Source organism: Pseudonaja textilis, chromosome 3, assembly GCF_049901715.1.
Source record: "Pseudonaja textilis isolate UNSWEBS1 chromosome 3, rPseTex1.2, whole genome shotgun sequence".
Classification (NCBI taxonomy): domain Eukaryota; kingdom Metazoa; phylum Chordata; class Lepidosauria; order Squamata; family Elapidae; genus Pseudonaja; species Pseudonaja textilis.
Window position 1 is genome coordinate 86,940,831 of NC_141992.1, and position 17,299 is coordinate 86,958,129.

Here is a 17,299-nt window from a genome sequence, read left to right on the forward strand (position 1 = left end):
ATAAAAAAGCATGCCACTTCAACGACCGATCATGTCCTTCTAATGTCAACAATCTAGTATTTCTTAATGTTATGCATTCCTTAACCCACAACAAATTTGTAGCTTGGTAATACAACCCCCAATTAGGCAAACCAAATCCTCCTCTTATTCTAGCATCTTGCAAAAGTTTTAACTTTATTCTTGCTTTCTTACCTTGCCATATATATTTCAACACAATTTTGTTTAAATTTTCAAAGTAATCTTTTCCAAGCCTAATTGGAATTGTTTGAAACAAATATAAAATTCTGGGTAATATATTCATCTTGATTGTTGATATTCTCCTGATTAATGACAGTTGTAAATTTTCCCATTTCACCAAATCTAGCGCTATCTGCTGCTTAAGTTTGATATAATTATTCTCTTTTAGTGTACTGCATCTTGCTATCAAATATATCCCCAAGTACTTGATCTTATTCGTGACCTGGATTTTCAGTAGATCTGCCAGTTCTTCCTTTTGTCTTGATAACATATTCTTTGTCAGGATCTTTGTCTTATCTTTATTTATTTTCAAACCAGCCACCTTTCCATATGTCTCTATCTTTTCTATCGATTTTGATGCTGTTTCTAGTGGGTCTTCTAAAATGAAAACCAGATCATTGCAAATGCTTGCAATTTAAATTCTTCCTTTTTAATTTTCATCCCTTTTATATTCTTTTCATCTCTAATATTTCTATTTAGCACTTCCAAGGTTAACATAGACAACAGAGGTGATAGTGGGCACCCTTGTCTCGTTCCTTTTCTTATATCGATAGAGTCTGTCAGTTCTCCCTCTATCATTACCTTTGCCGTTTGCTTATGATATATAGCTTCTATTGCTTGAATAAATTTTTTAGCAAAGCCCATCTGTTCCAGCAGTAATAACACGAATCACCAGTTCACATTATCAAATGCCTTCTGTGCATCTAAAAATATCAAAGCCATTTGTTTTTCAGGATGTGCCTCGTAGTATTCTAAAGTGTCCAAGATTACTCTCATATTGTCTTTAATTTGTCTCTTTGGCAGAAATCCATTTTGATCAGGATGGATAAAATTGTTTAAGTATTTTTTAAGTCTTTCTGCCAATATTGAAGCAAAAATTTTATAATCTGTGTTTAGTAAGGAAATAGGTCTATAGTTCTTGATTTGTAATGGATCGGCCTCCTCTTTTGGAATAAGTGTAGTATAAGCTTCTGACCATGATTTTAGCATCCTCTTCTTTAAAATAACTTCATTCATAACTTCTAGCAATGGAAGGTTCAACGATTCTTGTAATGTTTTGTAAAATTCTGCCGGAAGTCCATCTGGGCCTGGTGCCTTTCCATTATTTTGCTTCTTGAGTGCTCCAGTTAACTCCATCATTGTTATATTGCTTTCTAATATTGTTTCAATCTCTTTAGGTATCTGGGGTAGATTAGCATTCTGTAAATACTGTTTAACTCTTTCCTCATCAATAGTCTCTTGTGTGTATAGTTTCCCATAATAGTCTCGTATGATTTCCTTCTTCTCTTTATTACCATAGCAAGCTTGTCCTTGATCATCTATTAATTGCAATATTTTCCTTGATTCTTTCTCCTTTCTCAATTTATATGCTAACCATCTACTTGGTTTATTTGCGTCTTCAAAGTAGTTCTGTTTAGCACCTCTAATTTTCTGTGCTAGTTCTTCTTTTTCTATTAGACCCATTTTATGTTTGGATATATCCATTTTTAACTTAATGTCCTTTTTCTGTGGCATTTTCTGTGGCATTTTCTGTAGCTCTTTTTCAAGTCCTTTATACTCATCCTCTAATGCCTTAGAGGCTAATCTTTTCATGGTATTTCTTTTCCTTGTATAGTCTATTATCAAGCCTCTGGCATATGCCTTCATTGTATCCCATACGTTCTGGATTGATGTATCTTCTTTTTTGTTTTCTCTAAAGAAAAAAGCCAGTTCTTTCTCCATCCACTCTGTGAAGTCTTTTTCCTTTAAAATAGTATTATTTAACGTCCATCTAGATCTTCTTCTTTGTCCTTTCCATTTAATTGTCATTGGATTGTGATCTGCCCAAGTACTTGTTTCAATATTTCTTTCTTGAATATTAGTTAACAATTCTGTTGACATCCATATCATATCTATTCTGGACCATGATAAATGTCCATTTGAGTAGAAGGTGTATTGTTTGGTTTTAGCATTTCTTTCTCTCCATGTATTTTTTAAGTTTATTTCATCTACCATTTTAAAAAAAGATTTAGGGAGGGTCTTTCTGTTTTGCTTTATTGTTTTCTGTGCTGTATAGTCCAGTTTATTGTCTATAATTCCATTAAAATTTCCCATCATAACTATATTAGCATAGTCCAGTTCAATTATTTTGATATGTAACTTTTTATAAAATTATTCTTGATTGTCATTCGGGGCATAGATTGCAATAAGGAGTGTTTTTGTATTATTGTCCATTATTTCCACCATTAGTATTCTTCCATCATCATCAGTATAAATCAATTTCGCTGGGATAATATCTTTAATGTATAAAACCACTCCTCTTTTCTTGCATTGTGTCAAGGAAGTAAATATTTTCCCTAATTTTGGTTGTATCAAAAATTGTTCATATTGCTTTTTAATATGTACTTCTTGTAGGCAGATTATATCAAATTTTAATTTCTCTAATTTATGGAAGGTTTTCCTTCTTTTAACAGCTGAGTTAAGTCCATTTATATTAATTGTAATCAATTTTTTTCTCTTCCATGGTTATATTTTGTAGTTAGGTTTAACAGCTCTCGTAGATCTTGGTTCACGGTGTTCTTTGGCTTCCTCCTTTCCACCTACTGCACCTTCTTTTTCAGTCGTCATTTGGCAGTCCTCTTGGAATTCAATTAGTGAAATTTCTTTTTCTGCCTCTTCCTCTTTCCCTCTAAAAGATTCTGTGTAAAATGATTCAGCTTTCTCAATTGAGTCAATTCTATATCTCTGTTCTTGCCTTGTGAACATTAAACCTTCTGGAATCAGCCATCTAATTCACCTCTTTTTTAAGTAGCATTTTGGTCAAGAATCGGTATTCTCTTCTCATCTCTCTCACTCTTCTGGGTACTTGTTTCAAGACCACAATTTCCTTGTCTTTGTATTTCAATGTTTTCTCTCTTGCCACTTGCAATATTTGCGTTTTAATGGCTTTCTTTGTAAATCTGATGTGAACTTCTCTTGGTAAGCTATTTCTCATTGCATATCTTGTGAAGACTCGATAGACCTCATCTATTCCATCCACCATCTTCTCTTCGGTTATTTCCAAAGCTTCAGCCAATATTTCTATCATTATCTCAGCTAGGTTTTGTCCCTTTTCTTCCTCTATGTTTTGGAATCTAAGATAAAATTCTGATCTGTCCATCTCCCATCTCAGCATACCACTTTTATCTTGTTCAACCACAGTTAATCTGTTATCAATATCTCCAATCTTCCTGTCTCTTTGTTTATCTTCTTCAATTTTTTGGAGTCTCTCATCGTACTTCATCATCATTTGTTGGATGTTCTCCACCTTTTCACCGGTTTTCCCTGTTCTTTGTTCGATGTTCTCTGTTTTCTTTTCAATATTCTCTGTTATTGTTTGAATATTTTGAATTCCTTGCATAATCATCTGCAGGGTCACTTTTTCTTGTTCTTTTTCATGCCGTAACATTGTCTATATTGAACGTTGTCCTCCAGATGGTGGAGAGGAAGAAGTAGAGGTTGAAGAACCAGGGGCTGTTAATTTCCTACTCATTTCGAGCAATTCAAAATCTTCAGGTTCTAGACCTTAATCCAATTGCGAAATAACCAATTGCAATTCCAAATAAAAATAGTAGGGAAAAAGAAGCCAAATAGTAATAATAATAAAAAAAGAGAAAAAATTTCTTCAGGTTCTTGTATACCTTAATCCAATCGATTGGTTAGATAGCAGTAAAAATTCAAAAATGAAGGAAAAGACCATAAACACACACAAAAAGGAAAAAGTTGTAAAATCCTAAAAAAGGCGGAAAAGTGAAAAATAAAAAACTAAAAAAAAGGGAAAATTCTTCAGGTTCTTCAACATCTTAATCCAATTAACAGGTCTCAAATGTAAAAGGATGCTTAAGAAAAAAAAAGGAGGCCAGAAAAATAAACAAAAAAATAAGAAAAAAAGCCAATATGGAAGGTAGATGGAAAGATAAAAATACCAAGGAGTGGGAGGGGAAAAAAAAGAAAAAAGGCTATTCCCTTAAAAAGAAAACGAAGAAAATCATTAATACTAAAGCTTTTCCTTTAAATTAAAGAGCAAGTTCCAAAGGGCCAAAAATCCAAACAGTTAATACAAAAAAGTAAACTGATGAGGAGGGGTAGCGCAGCTTAGAAAAAATAAAAAGAGCACACTGCACTTTGTTTAATTATCCAAGGCTCTTGTTATAACTCTCTTCTCCAGAGACTTATCACCTTTTCTTTTCCTATAAGCTTCAACACCAGACTCCAGCTGTTGATAGAAACCCAGAAGAGCACCTGCAATAATACTCTCCCATACTCTTCCCTCTATCTTTATCAAATAGCAATGTCCTTGAAAAAAAGTCTCAGTTCTTTCTCAGCTTTGTCTGGTCAAAAGAGAAATAGAATATTTCCAAGCCTCTAGTTGGCAGTGTTACAAAGTTTCTTTTGCTTTCACTTTCCCCCTCCTTTTCCAAGCAAAATGCAATAAGAATTAATTAAAAAAAGAAAAAGATATTTTTAAAAAATAACTAAAAGGGAGTCTTTAGCCTAGAATATTATAAAATCAAAAAGGAGAAAAAGAAGAGATAAAAGAAGAGAAAAAACCAGTCCAGTTTCAAAATATAAGATCATGTGTAGAAAATCCAGCAATGAGAAGAAAAAATTAAAACATTACTTTGACATTCCTGTTTAAAATCGCCGCTTAGTCACTTCTATCAAAACTTTTACAGATTCTTTCTTTTCCTTAGGGTGTCCTTTCAAATCTTAGAATAAAGAAAAAATTCTCACCAAACCGGCACTCTCTCTTTCCGTTCTCTTTCGTTTCGGAGCTGTCCCAACTTCACCAGCTTTAATGGCTGCCTCTTTGCCGCTGGCAAAAAGAGCTTCTCCTGGATCTACCAGGGACTTTGCGGTATCCCTGGGATCGACAGGATGCGCTCTTTACTTTCACTGTCTCTTCTGTATGGTTTAGATCCGATTGGACCGTCCAGGAGCAAAGATATCAGCAGAGATCTCAGACCTCCAAGATTGCATATCATATCGCGGCATGTCGCAACGCCAGCTCCGCCCTCAGCCCGATACCACCTCATAGTGCTTTACAGCACACTATGGGCGGTTTAAAATGTCAGCATATCACCTCCAGCAATCTGGTTCCTCGTTTTACCAACCTCCAAAGGATGGAAGGTTGAATCAGCTTTGAACCAGTCAGGATTGAACTCCAGGCTGTGGGCAGAATTTGCATGCAGTACTGCATTCTAACCACTGCGCCACCACAGCTCATCGATGTATCTTGACACCATCATTTTATTATATTTCTCTGAATATCATTTGACTTGTCTGAATGTATCTAGGTGTAGCGCCCTTGATTTTTGATGGTATTAATTGCAAATTGAGAGTAGAAAATAGTAGTATAACATCTTTAACTATTTTTCCATGGTATTCAGTGCCATGTGATGGGGTTGCAATTTGTAAAGTTCCCAACTGGCATTTGCAATGCTGATGGGAATCCTGGGTATTCTAGTCCCAGCAAAGTTGCAGGGCACCAGGCTGGAGGTGTTCTGTTGCAGGGATGAGGGCCGCATCAGGGTTGTGTTTAACCTTGGTTGGCTGTGGGGAGCCATGGCCAGGGGGGCATGGCCAACAAGATGTCCTGCAGCTCATAAGCGCCCCTTCTGGACGCCGTTTTTGGCTGCGACGGCTTCCTGCAGCCCTCTGCCAGTGAAAACGGAGCCCTCACTCTGCCCGGGTTTTGTTTTTGCTGGGCCAGTACTTTGCTGTTTCCAGGGCGGCCCCATGGGCCAGATCTAAGCACCCCATAGGCTGGCTCTGGCTCGTGGGCCTTGAGTTTGACACTCCTGTTCTATAGTATTACAATGCTGAAAAATCTATGTCCATGGGAAATCAAAAATGCATTGATGTTTCTGTTTAATCAATACAGGAAGGAGTAAGCATAAACAAATCCTTGTTAACTCTGGGGAAAGTTATTTCTGCACTATCTGAGCAAAATCAAAGCAGGAAGAAGTTATTTGTTCCATACCGTGACTCTGTTCTTACATGGTACGTACCTGTTTCTAAGAAATGTAAGAGAAACTTTGGTTCCTATTTGGCATTTGTCCTGAACTTTTTTGCTCAGTTATTACAAGAATAGTCAGTTATGACAGTAAATATTAATGTCTACAGGTAGTTCTTAACTTACAACAGTTCATTTAGTGACTGTTTGAAGTTATAACGGCACTGAAAAAAGGAACCGTTTATATTATTACCGTTTTTCACATTTATGACAGTTGCTGCATCCTCATGGTCACATGATCAAAATTTAGATGCTTGGCAATTGACTCATTTTTATGACAGTTGAGGTGTCCTGGGATCACGTGATCACTTTTTGCAATCTTTTGAGAAGCAAAGTCAATGGAGGAGCCAGATTCATTTAATAACTGGCAAGAAAGATTGTAAAATGGGGCAAAATTAACTTAAGAACTGTCTCGCTTAGCAACAGAAATTGTGGGCTCAATTGTAGTCCTAAGTCAAGGACTACCTGTATATCTTTTTTAAGTTTCTGACTGCATTCTATTCATTTTAGCAAAAAAAACCTTCTATCTTTCTGCCGGTGTATTTAAATTCTTTCATCTTTCCAGAAAGCAAAATATTATGACGCTACCAACCTCATCATATTTTGAGGCCTATATTTTGTCAAAAGAGTGGAGTTTGGGTGCTTAATAACAATCTTATGCCTACCTACTCATCCTGAAGTTATAATCCTTTGCTTACTCACTTGAGACTTATGTCTCAAACAACACATGTAGGATTTCATTGTCCCCTTTAATAATTTAAGAATTTTTCTCAATTTAAGGGTTTAGTCTGAGGCAATGAATCTATGCTTGTAAGAGAGAATAAGTTCAGACAAAAAAAAATCTTGGTTCTACAAGTTTGTTTCAAGGGCTTTCATATCTCATGCAAATTGTACAATCTTAAATGAACCTAAAGTTCATTTAACATCTGAGATCAGCTTAAAACTTAAAAATAAAATGGATCAGTTTAAGACTGTTAGGGATACACCCTAGCAGAATCTGCACGGCAGTCAGGCAGGCAGGCAAAATATGTGAGATAAACGTTTTTGTAGCTTACACTCAGTAAAACAGATACACCGTGCTAGTTAAATAGTTTATTCCAGTAAGAGTTATAGCATAGTCAAACAGTCCATATATCATTCACTAGTTCAGTCCGTCCAGGGATTATTCAGTTGCAAATTCCAGTGTCGAAAAAGAGAGGTCAGTAAACTTACAAATATCAGTCCAGTAATATATCTTCTCTCACAGTAGAGATATGAAGAAGTCAAAAACCCCTTTCTTCCTTCAGCAACTCAGCAGTAGGAAACACGCAGTTAACAAACCATCAATCCATGCAATCCAGTAATTGTCAGCAATCGTCAGGGACTCTTGCTCCCTCTTATGGCGGTTCACAACCTCACCCAAAATTACATGCTTTGCAGTTTAAAGTGACACACACTTAAACTTACAATCATAGTTTATATATATTATTTTACCCAAACTATGTTAGGTAGCCTATGTTATTCCTAACAAAGACTAAAGTTAATATATATTTATAAGGATTTCTATATTAACCTAACTTTCTAAGTTTTTCAGAAAGGATTGGAATACATAAGAGTACAGTGGCATCCCATATATACAGTATTTTATTTAATCTGCATTGATTGATACACCTGGATAAAAAATGAATAATATCTTAATATTTGGTAGATGGAAGGCAGTGGTTCAAGTCTGTCAGTCCCAGAAGCTCATTTCAATAGCTTCTTCAGGAGCTTCAAAGCCAAATTAGATACTGCTTTTTATCTAGTGTCCCAGCCATTCTATTATCGAAAGCCTGCGGTATATTGAGCGTACTTTGAGTGTACTTTGATCAGCAGGTATGACGCTGTTTGTCAAATAAATCTACAGCTTATTTGTAATCCTAATACAGCATCACAAACCTAATGAAACTTCTCTAACTATTAGCATTACTTTTCCTTTACTAGTTCTTATGGTACTAAAGGGAGAGATATATCAGGGAAATAAGTACAGGTAGTCTTCAATTTACAATCAGTTGCTTAGCAACCTATTTGAAATTATGGCAGACCTCTGTGGGGGTTCCTAGGCCCAGTTTTGAAATTCTGACAGATGCTCTCCCTACACATATGTGATCGCATCTGGGATGCTGGGCTGTATTTATGGTTGTTTATTTCCAGTTTACAGCAAAAACTTCCCATAGTGAATCATTGGTTCACTTAACAACTGCCACATTGACATTCAACAAGCAGGGCCAAAATCTTGTTGGACATGTGGATGACTTATGATCATAATGGGCATTGTGTTCATAGGCCAAGGACCATCTACAATGTTAAAAAGGCTTCTGGACACCTGTCCCTTTTGAAGTTTAACTGGAGGATAGAATGCCCCAGAAAGATTCTGCAGTTCTCCTGACCCTAGCAAATGATCAAACTTTGAAGATCAAAGAAAGGCAGATGATATTGATTTGATTGGTGGAATAGTGCAAAGATCTGATACCATGAGTGAAGAAATATGTTGGCTTAGCCTTAATTGGATTGGATTTTAACTATTATTATTGTCCCTTTTTAAAACTGCAGACAATACACACATTTGTGATTTTATTCTCTTTCAAACAAAGGCTGCTAAAGGAAAGTCTAGGTGGAAATTCAAAAACTTCTATGATTGCCACCATCAGCCCTGCTGCCAGCAATGTAGAAGAAACACTCAGTACTCTTCGATATGCTAAGCAAGCTTGTTTCATAATCAACACTGCCAAAGTGAATGAAGATATGAATATGAAGTTAATTCAGGGTAAGAATGATAATTCTAATTATTTGTCTAAATCACTCATATATTTTTTTCCTGTGCCAAGATGTGTGTGATTTTACTAGAGAATATGTATTTTTGTAGGAGCAATTTGAAATTGGTTTCACCAATTCATTAGCCAAAGCTTATTAACTGTTGAACAATAGTTAAACCTCGCTGAACTTGCAAATTAGATCCTGTTTGATGGTAAGACTACTTGAATACATTGATGGTTCCTAAATTTAAGGTTATAGTTCTGTCCTTAGAACCCAACCAAGTTTTATGTTTTAAAGTCTTAATCTGAATTATATCTGAATTTTATATTTTCTTAAAATGCCACTTTTGTTTGGTTGAAAGTGTTACATTTATATCCCAGGTTTCCTTGTGCAACTCAAATTGGTATACATGGGGGACCTTCCCTTATTTTATCTCCATAAAAACAATCGTTTTAAATGAACTGGGCTGAGAGAACCTGATGGTCCCAAATCACTCAATTGATGAAGAGTTTGGACTAAACCCTTACCTGCCTGGTACTGTCTACTCTCCTACAGTGGCTATTCTAAACTAAATTAATAGATTTATTTTAGAAAATCACACTTAAGACTAACTACAGTTTGAGTTCAACATAATTTTGGGCTGCACATTGTTCAAGATAGAAACAGACGATTGTAGCTTCCTCATATATTACCTCATATCTGGAATGTGAAGACCCAACATTTTATGCTGCATCTGTAGAAGGCTGGTAGGGATCATGCTTTTGGGGTGGAGGCACAGTGAATGTGCAAGTGGTCCTTGAATTAGAGTATAATTGAGCCCAACATTTCTTTTGCTAAGTGAGACAGTTGTTAAGTGAGCTTTGCCCCATTTATAATTTTGCTTGCCACAGCAGTGTTAAGTGAATCACTGCTGTTGTTGAATTAGTGACCTGGTTGTTAGGTGAATTTGGCTTCCCCATTGACTTTGCTTGTCAGAAGGGCACAAAAGATCATCACATGGCCCTGGGACACTACAAACATCATAAATATGAACCAATAAATATGCCAAACATTTGAATTTTGATCATGTGATCGTGGAGATGTTGCAGCAGCCATAAGAGTGAAAAATAGTCATGTCTCTTTTTTCAGTGCTGTTGTAACTTCGATTGGCCATTAAATGAATGATTGTAAGTCAAAGACTACCTGTATAGTCACATGTTGGGAGTAATTAATTTAATATGATTTTTAGATGAACATAAAATGCTTTCTGCATCTTCAAATCTGCTTTTGAATGCAGCCTAATTGTTACTTTTATCTGGCACAACTATTTTTTTTAATGAGATGACACTTTAACCTCTTTCTGAGAAAGATTATCAAAACACTGCTACCAGAAGATTGGCTTATGAGTAATTGTTGAGCCTTATTTGTTGAATATAGAATTGAAAGATGAGATTGAGAAACTGAAATTGGCTCAGAAGAATGCTCCAAATATTGATCCTGAAAAGCAGAGACTTTACATGCAGGAAATTACATCTTTAAGAATGAAGCTACACCATCAAGAGCGGGAGATGGCTGAGATGCAAAGGTAATGCATGATCTTAAAAGGGGAAATTATAAGGTTGCAATAATGAATCACTGACAATTTAAGCTTGTAAAGAAAATGATTTCTTCCCCGTTTTTTCCACTGTAAAATACAATATATATGACCCTATCAAAGAAACGTTAATGAAAAATATTAGTAAGTACACTTTGATAGATACTAGATATGAAGTTTAACAATTTAAATACATTAGATTTGATTCAGACTGCTCGTTGCAATTTGATATGCAAGTCAATGGGATTTTAGAGATTTATGGTTTAATTTATGAAGCAAGTTAATCATGCTTCAGCCCATGACTGACATAACTTAACCATTATTCTTTATTATAGTAACAATTTGTAATATATCTATATCATAGATAGATAGATTTCGATCGATAGTTTGGGGAATTAACACCAAACTTGGCACTATTTGCTTCATTATGTTCATTGGCTATTGCATAGTAAATCTGTATACATATTGCATATATACTATAGTTCAATTTTTTCACATAATTAAATTTTAAATAGTATATAATTACTGATTCTATTTTAAAGTCCTACTTTTTTCCTGGATGTTTGAAAAAAATTCTGTCATGAGATTATGCTGCTTTTGTTTTTTTACAGCTATGTTTCCATAATAAACAAGGACACAAAAGACTGTTCTGTTGGATTTACATGTTCATTTTTAACTTCTTACCATGGAACTTGTTCTATGTTTTAAGTGTATTATTTAGTAGTATCAGGTGATCTTTTTATTTTGTGTTAAAGGGCCTGGAAAGAAAAACTTGAACAAGTAGAAAAAAAGAAGTTTGAGGAAACAATGGAATTACAGGTACTATTCTTTGTTACAACTAGTTGCTGTTAATAATCCTGGATAAATTTATCTATGGATAAAGCTTTTGCTTCAGATACTTTGTCTCACATAATTCTGAGCCATTATTTATACTAAAGTGGGAGTAGAATTTCAGTAAGTCTAGAAGGTACGAAATTGCAGAAGACGAGCCTTGTTTTTTAAAAGTTACAAATAATATAACAACTCAACTTTTACTAACAAACCATTTTCAAATCCCAAATACACATTGCTCACTTTCTTAATTCTTTGTTTTAGAAAGCCGGCATTACATTCAAGGTGGATAACAGTTTGCCTAATTTGGTTAATCTTAACGAAGATCCTCAACTGTCTGAGATGTTATTGTACATGATTAAGAAAGGAGAAACTACAGTTGGGAAATGCAAGCCAAATTCATGTCATGATATTCAGCTGTCTGGCATCTTAATTGCTGATGACCACTGGTATGTACTAAATGAAGAAATAAGGAGTAAAAAATAACTTGTGTCTCTTCTTTCTGGTGATTTGAATTCAGCAGTTGTTGAAAGAGGATATGTTTCTGAACATAAGCGGAGGGCAAAAAAAAATTCTGAGAAGTTAGGTAGCAGAATATCCCACTAAAAAGAATTAAATTCTCACACATTGTTGTCTTGGATACAATGTGTGGAATTGGACGAGCTATTCATAAATACTAACAGATTCGTTATATAATAATTCTCTGTGTAGGAACTCACACCACATGTTAAGGTATTGAGATTTAATAGCTGATCAGCTGTTGTAAGGCTGATGCAATGAGGATGAATCAGCATGGTTATTGCTACTTTAAGACTTGAGGGTGAGTCCACAGGGTTTTACCATTTTAAGAAGCTGTCTATATATATATATATATGAGGCCATGAGAGGGCGTATCTCTCTCTCCTTATGCTCTGTCTCCATTGTGGTTCTCCTTGCAGAGTAAAGATTGATTGCTTGCCAGGTATTTGCCTACCTCGTATATGTATGTATACAGCTGTTTTGTATTTAAACCACTGTTAAAAGACAAAGGCTCTGTGTGCTGTGTTGTGCTCCTGGGTTGTCTCACAATAGTAGCTCACAACAGTAGCTGCAAACACTCTGACACCACACTCGAGCTCTCACAAGGGAGTCAAGGACTTGGATTGATTAGGTAAGTTCATTTTTGTAGATATTAAAAGCTTTGGTAATGATGAAGATCAGCTTCTACAGAATCTAAGATTAGCTGTCCATCTTTGTGTCCCACGGTTTAAATTCTGAATTCCTTTTCCAGTTCTTTCATTTTCAAGAGCCGCAGTGGCACAGTGATTAGAATGCAGTATTGCAGGCTAATTCTACTGATTGCCAGCGGTTCAAACCTCACCAGCTCAAGGTTGACTCAGCCTTCCATCCTTCCGAGGTCGGTAAAATGAGGATCCAGATTGTTGGGGGCAGTATGCTGATTCTATAAACCGCTTAGAGAGGGCTGTAAAGCACTATGAAGTGGTGTATATGTCTAAGTGCTATTCCTATTGCTATTGTAACAGACTGCCTGCAGCCTATTTCTCACGAATTTCCTGGGTTCCTTACTATGAGCCTTTTCAAGCTCTGCCTATCAGATCATGATGTCTTTGTGACATGTTATGGCTTTTCTAAAATCTGTTCATTTCGTATTTCTTAGATGGTAGCCGTGACTCCTCTAAACATGAAACTCGTTCTGCAAAGTTGGTAAAACAATAGCCTTAGACAACAGTACGAAAATGGAAATCATGTCAAAGGGGATGATTGATAGCATAGCAAATGAACCAAACATTCCACCGATTTTGATCACATTCAGAAGAGCTGATTATGCATTGCTATTCAGATGCAATCAACATTTATGTCTTGATTTTGTTAATTGATTTTGTTAATTGATTTTGTTTAATTTGTAGCATTATCAGACATAAGGGGGGCATTGTGAGTATTGTTCCTGTTGGAGAAGCGAAGACATATGTTAATGGGGAATGCATTTCAGGAGCTACACTTCTGCATCATGTAAGTCACTAGGCACAGTTGTAAATCTATTTATTTACACGTGGTTTTCAAGTTTAAGTTCATGCACTTGTTTAGAATAGACTATCCCTCTATGCAGGTAGTCCTCAAATTATACCACAATTGAGCCCAAAACTTCCATTGCTAAGTGACAATTGCTAAGTTAATTTTGACCAATTTTACAACCTCTCTTAAATCTGCAGTTGTTAAGTTACTAACATGGCTGTTAAGAGAATTGGACTTCCTTACTGGTTTTGTTTGTCAGAAGGTCGCCCAAAATGATCACGTGACCCTGGAACACTGTGACAGTCAAAACTATGGGTCAATTGCCTAGCATCTGAATTTTAATCATGCGACCATGGGGATGTTACGATGGTTATAACTGTGAAAAATGGTGGTAAGTCACCTTTTTCAGTGCTGTGGTAACTTTGAGTGGTCACTAAATGAACTGTTTTAACTTGAGGACTGCCTGTACTCTGCAGAAATTTTCTACAGGCTGATCTGAATTCAATACTATCTGAATTTCCTAGGGTGATCGCATCATCCTTGGAGGTGATCATTATTTCCGATTTAATCATCCAGCTGAAGTTCAGAAGATAAAAAAATTGTCTTCTAGGACTTCTTTTCCTGAGGAGGGTCCAAAGGATTTTGAATTTGCAAAAAATGAATTGCTGGCGGCTCAACGAGCTCAGTGAGTAATAGCAGATGTTATGCTTTAAATAGTCCCTGTATTTTCCCTTGCATATGTAATGAATACTGCATGCTGGCCTTGCAAAATTTTCATACACAGGCAGTTGTAAGGGTTTTGATTGCATGCTGTGCATTATACAAAACCATAGCTGCCCCTTTGTTCATTTTTTCATCTTGGTCATAAAATCAAGATGCCATCAGAATTTATGTAACCTGGAATTGCCTGTGTGAAAATATAGTCAAATCAGGTGGTCAAATTTGTGTGTGTGTGTGTGTGTGTGTGCGTGTCTGTGTGTGTGTGTGCATGTGTATTAGGTGAATCCTGTGAATCCTGTGTGTGCTTGTGCGTGCATGCACACACACACACTCACATACACACACACACACACAAAATCATATGACATTGTGCCTAATGACAACACAGGATTCACCTAATAATGACAACCATTGCCATTATATGTCAGGGCAGTCATGTGACATTGTGCTTTATGACTGCATCACTTAGCAACAGAAGTCCCAATTACTATTATTGTTGTTAACTGAGGACTGCTTGTAATTTAATTTTTTCATTTGGGTTACGTGTGTTGTCTCATTTCAAACAGGCAGTGAGATTTAAATTTTAACTTAATTATTTCCCAAGAAGAACTAACTTAGATCTAAAGTTTAAAAAGAACTCTAGATGAAAGGATAAGTAGAAATTCAGTATGACGTATTTTACATTAAACATATTTTATAAGTATAATGTATAAAGTATTTTATAAGTATAACATATATATTATGTCTCTTTAGAATTTGAAAACAACACTTCCTTCTTGGGAATATTCTAAAATTATATTAGCATTTACAGATTTTTATTCTTTTGTGTGCAGTATTTCTTAGGTATAAATTGTAGCATTAATTTCAAAATACTTCTAGGCTTGAATCAGAAATAGAAGAAGCACGGCTTAAAGCTAAGGAAGAAATGATGCAAGGGATCCAGCTTGCCAAAGAAATGGCTCAAGAAGAACTTAATGCTCAGCAACAAAATTACGAGACCAAAATAAAATCATTAGAAGCACGACTGGTAGGTCATTACTGATGCTTTAGTAAGTTTATGTTTGTGTGCATTCGCACATCTACACTCACCATACGAGTAAGACAATAAAAGTAGGAACTATAATAGAACTAGGTGATGTGTTTGCAAGCAGTACATTCCCCCTCCCCAAAGTTCTTCCTTGAAGCTCTCTATCCAGTTGGTAGATAGGCTTAGCAGTCAATTTTATTTCTCATTCAGCCAGCCTTTCCTCTCTTCAGGTCTGATCTTTGATCCTATAGAGCAAGGATACCCAATCCCCAGTCCTTGGACTGGCACTGGGCCTGGGGCAAGCCAGAAACTAGATCACACAAACAATCAAAGCTTCATCTGCGGGATGCAGGCAGAAAATGGAAAATGATAAAATATTGTTCATTTGGGCAGTGGCTTTTATGAAATAAAATTTTTATGTTGGTACCTATGATTCAGTCTCCTTTATTTTTTTTAGGAAGAGGAATCCCATAGAAAACAATTGCAGGAAATGAACAATCAGATGACTGCAAACAAAATTGAGGAACTGGAGAAAGCAAAGCGAGGCCTTGAGCTAGAAGTAGACTTCAACAAGAAGCGATGGGAAATAGAGACATTGGCTGCCAGAGAGGTAAACAGACTAAATTCATTTGTTTGTATTTTTATCCAGTGTCTTCAAGAACATGTGAGTCTCATATGTTCTTGAGTAGATCGCTTCCATGAAATCCATGAAACTTATTAGAAATTAACAATATTCCTAATGTATTATCCAGACTTAAGTTGAGGCTATAAGTCTGCCGTGGTAGATATTTAGAGTCTTATTAACAGGAATAAAAATTAATGAATTGTTACATATTTAAAGCTGCCCAACTAATTGACTCAAAACCCTTTGCCATCAATAAAAGAATCCCCAATGAGATGGGACAATTTTATAAAATGAATACAATCTAAAAAAGAACAAGATCCAATAATGCAATAATGCAAGACAATAAAAGAAAACCTTGGGAAAAACCTATGTCTTCAAGTTTCCCTTAAAGCAGCGGTTGCCTACCGGTGGGCAACAAGAAAATTTTGGTGGACTGCAGAGAAATCTTACACCCAGAGCACCCCCAAAGCAATTAATCTAGGCTGCACGGGAACACATGGCTGCACTGCCCACATGGCCCGCGGGAAGCATCCCCGCCCACTCACTCCTTACCCGGTAAACTTGCCTGCTAAATTGCTGTTCTGCTGTGCCGGAAGATTTAGATTAGCTAAGAAGCAGGAAATAGTTGGATTTCTTGCTTTCTAGCTAGTCTTTGCATCTTTGGCTCTGCTTTTAAGCACAGCTGAACTTCCCTTTGGACTGAAGGTTCTATTATTCAGTGCAGACTCATGGGAAGCAAATTTTATGTGACAGACTCAGGTAGACGATGGCAGATAGATAGATCACTGAATGATTCTGTGAGCAACTCAATCTGCCTGCCTGCTTTGCCTGATTTTGGTTAAAAGTTGCTCTTTTTTAATAAAAAAATCAATATTTATATACATATTTATAATATTTACATACAAGCCATGCCCAGCCAGTCACATGACCACCAAGCCACACCCACAAATTAGGTCACACCCACAGAACCGGTTAGTGGTCCCTGGGATTTAAAATTATGAGTTTGGTGGTCCCTGAGGTCCAAAAGGTTGGCGACCCCTGCCTTAAAGGACAGCAGGATCAGGAGAATATGAATGGGGGGAAGATACCATTCCTGAGAACAGGCACCATGACAGAAAGCGCATTTCCTGGGCCTCCTTAATGATTTTCAAGGATGGAACCATTATTTCTTTCTCAAATCAAAGACTCAAATCTGTCTTTCAATGGAACTTACATTTAGAATAAGAATAATAATCATAATAAAATTTAAAAAGCAGTAAAAAAAAATAGTATTAAAAATTTGGGTAGCTGGTGAAAGGGCTTATCAACACTGATATTCCTCAGTCTCTTGCTGGTTGTCAACCTCTTCAGGGAGAAATGATGGAAACTGAAAACTATGAATTAAAATTATACAATTCTTGGGATTCAGAAGGAAAGTGAGGTTTGGGAGTGTGTAGAAGTATCTAGCACTTTTTCCCATTCTTT

At 36.1% G+C, this 17,299-nt stretch overlaps 1 protein-coding gene across 1 annotated transcript in view; it reads left to right on the forward strand.

Annotated features, from left to right (window-relative positions):
• KIF14 (kinesin family member 14) overlaps window positions 1-17,299 on the forward strand; it is a 48,351-nt gene that overhangs the window by 14,795 nt on the left and 16,257 nt on the right. The window contains exons 10-18 of the mRNA XM_026700134.2: window positions 6,140-6,258; window positions 8,884-9,056; window positions 10,463-10,610; window positions 11,375-11,438; window positions 11,715-11,899; window positions 13,358-13,460; window positions 13,988-14,148; window positions 15,063-15,210; window positions 15,668-15,820. Coding sequence (XP_026555919.1) covers window positions 6,140-6,258; window positions 8,884-9,056; window positions 10,463-10,610; window positions 11,375-11,438; window positions 11,715-11,899; window positions 13,358-13,460; window positions 13,988-14,148; window positions 15,063-15,210; window positions 15,668-15,820 — 1,254 coding nt within the window. The remainder of the gene's footprint in view (window positions 1-6,139; window positions 6,259-8,883; window positions 9,057-10,462; window positions 10,611-11,374; window positions 11,439-11,714; window positions 11,900-13,357; window positions 13,461-13,987; window positions 14,149-15,062; window positions 15,211-15,667; window positions 15,821-17,299) is intronic.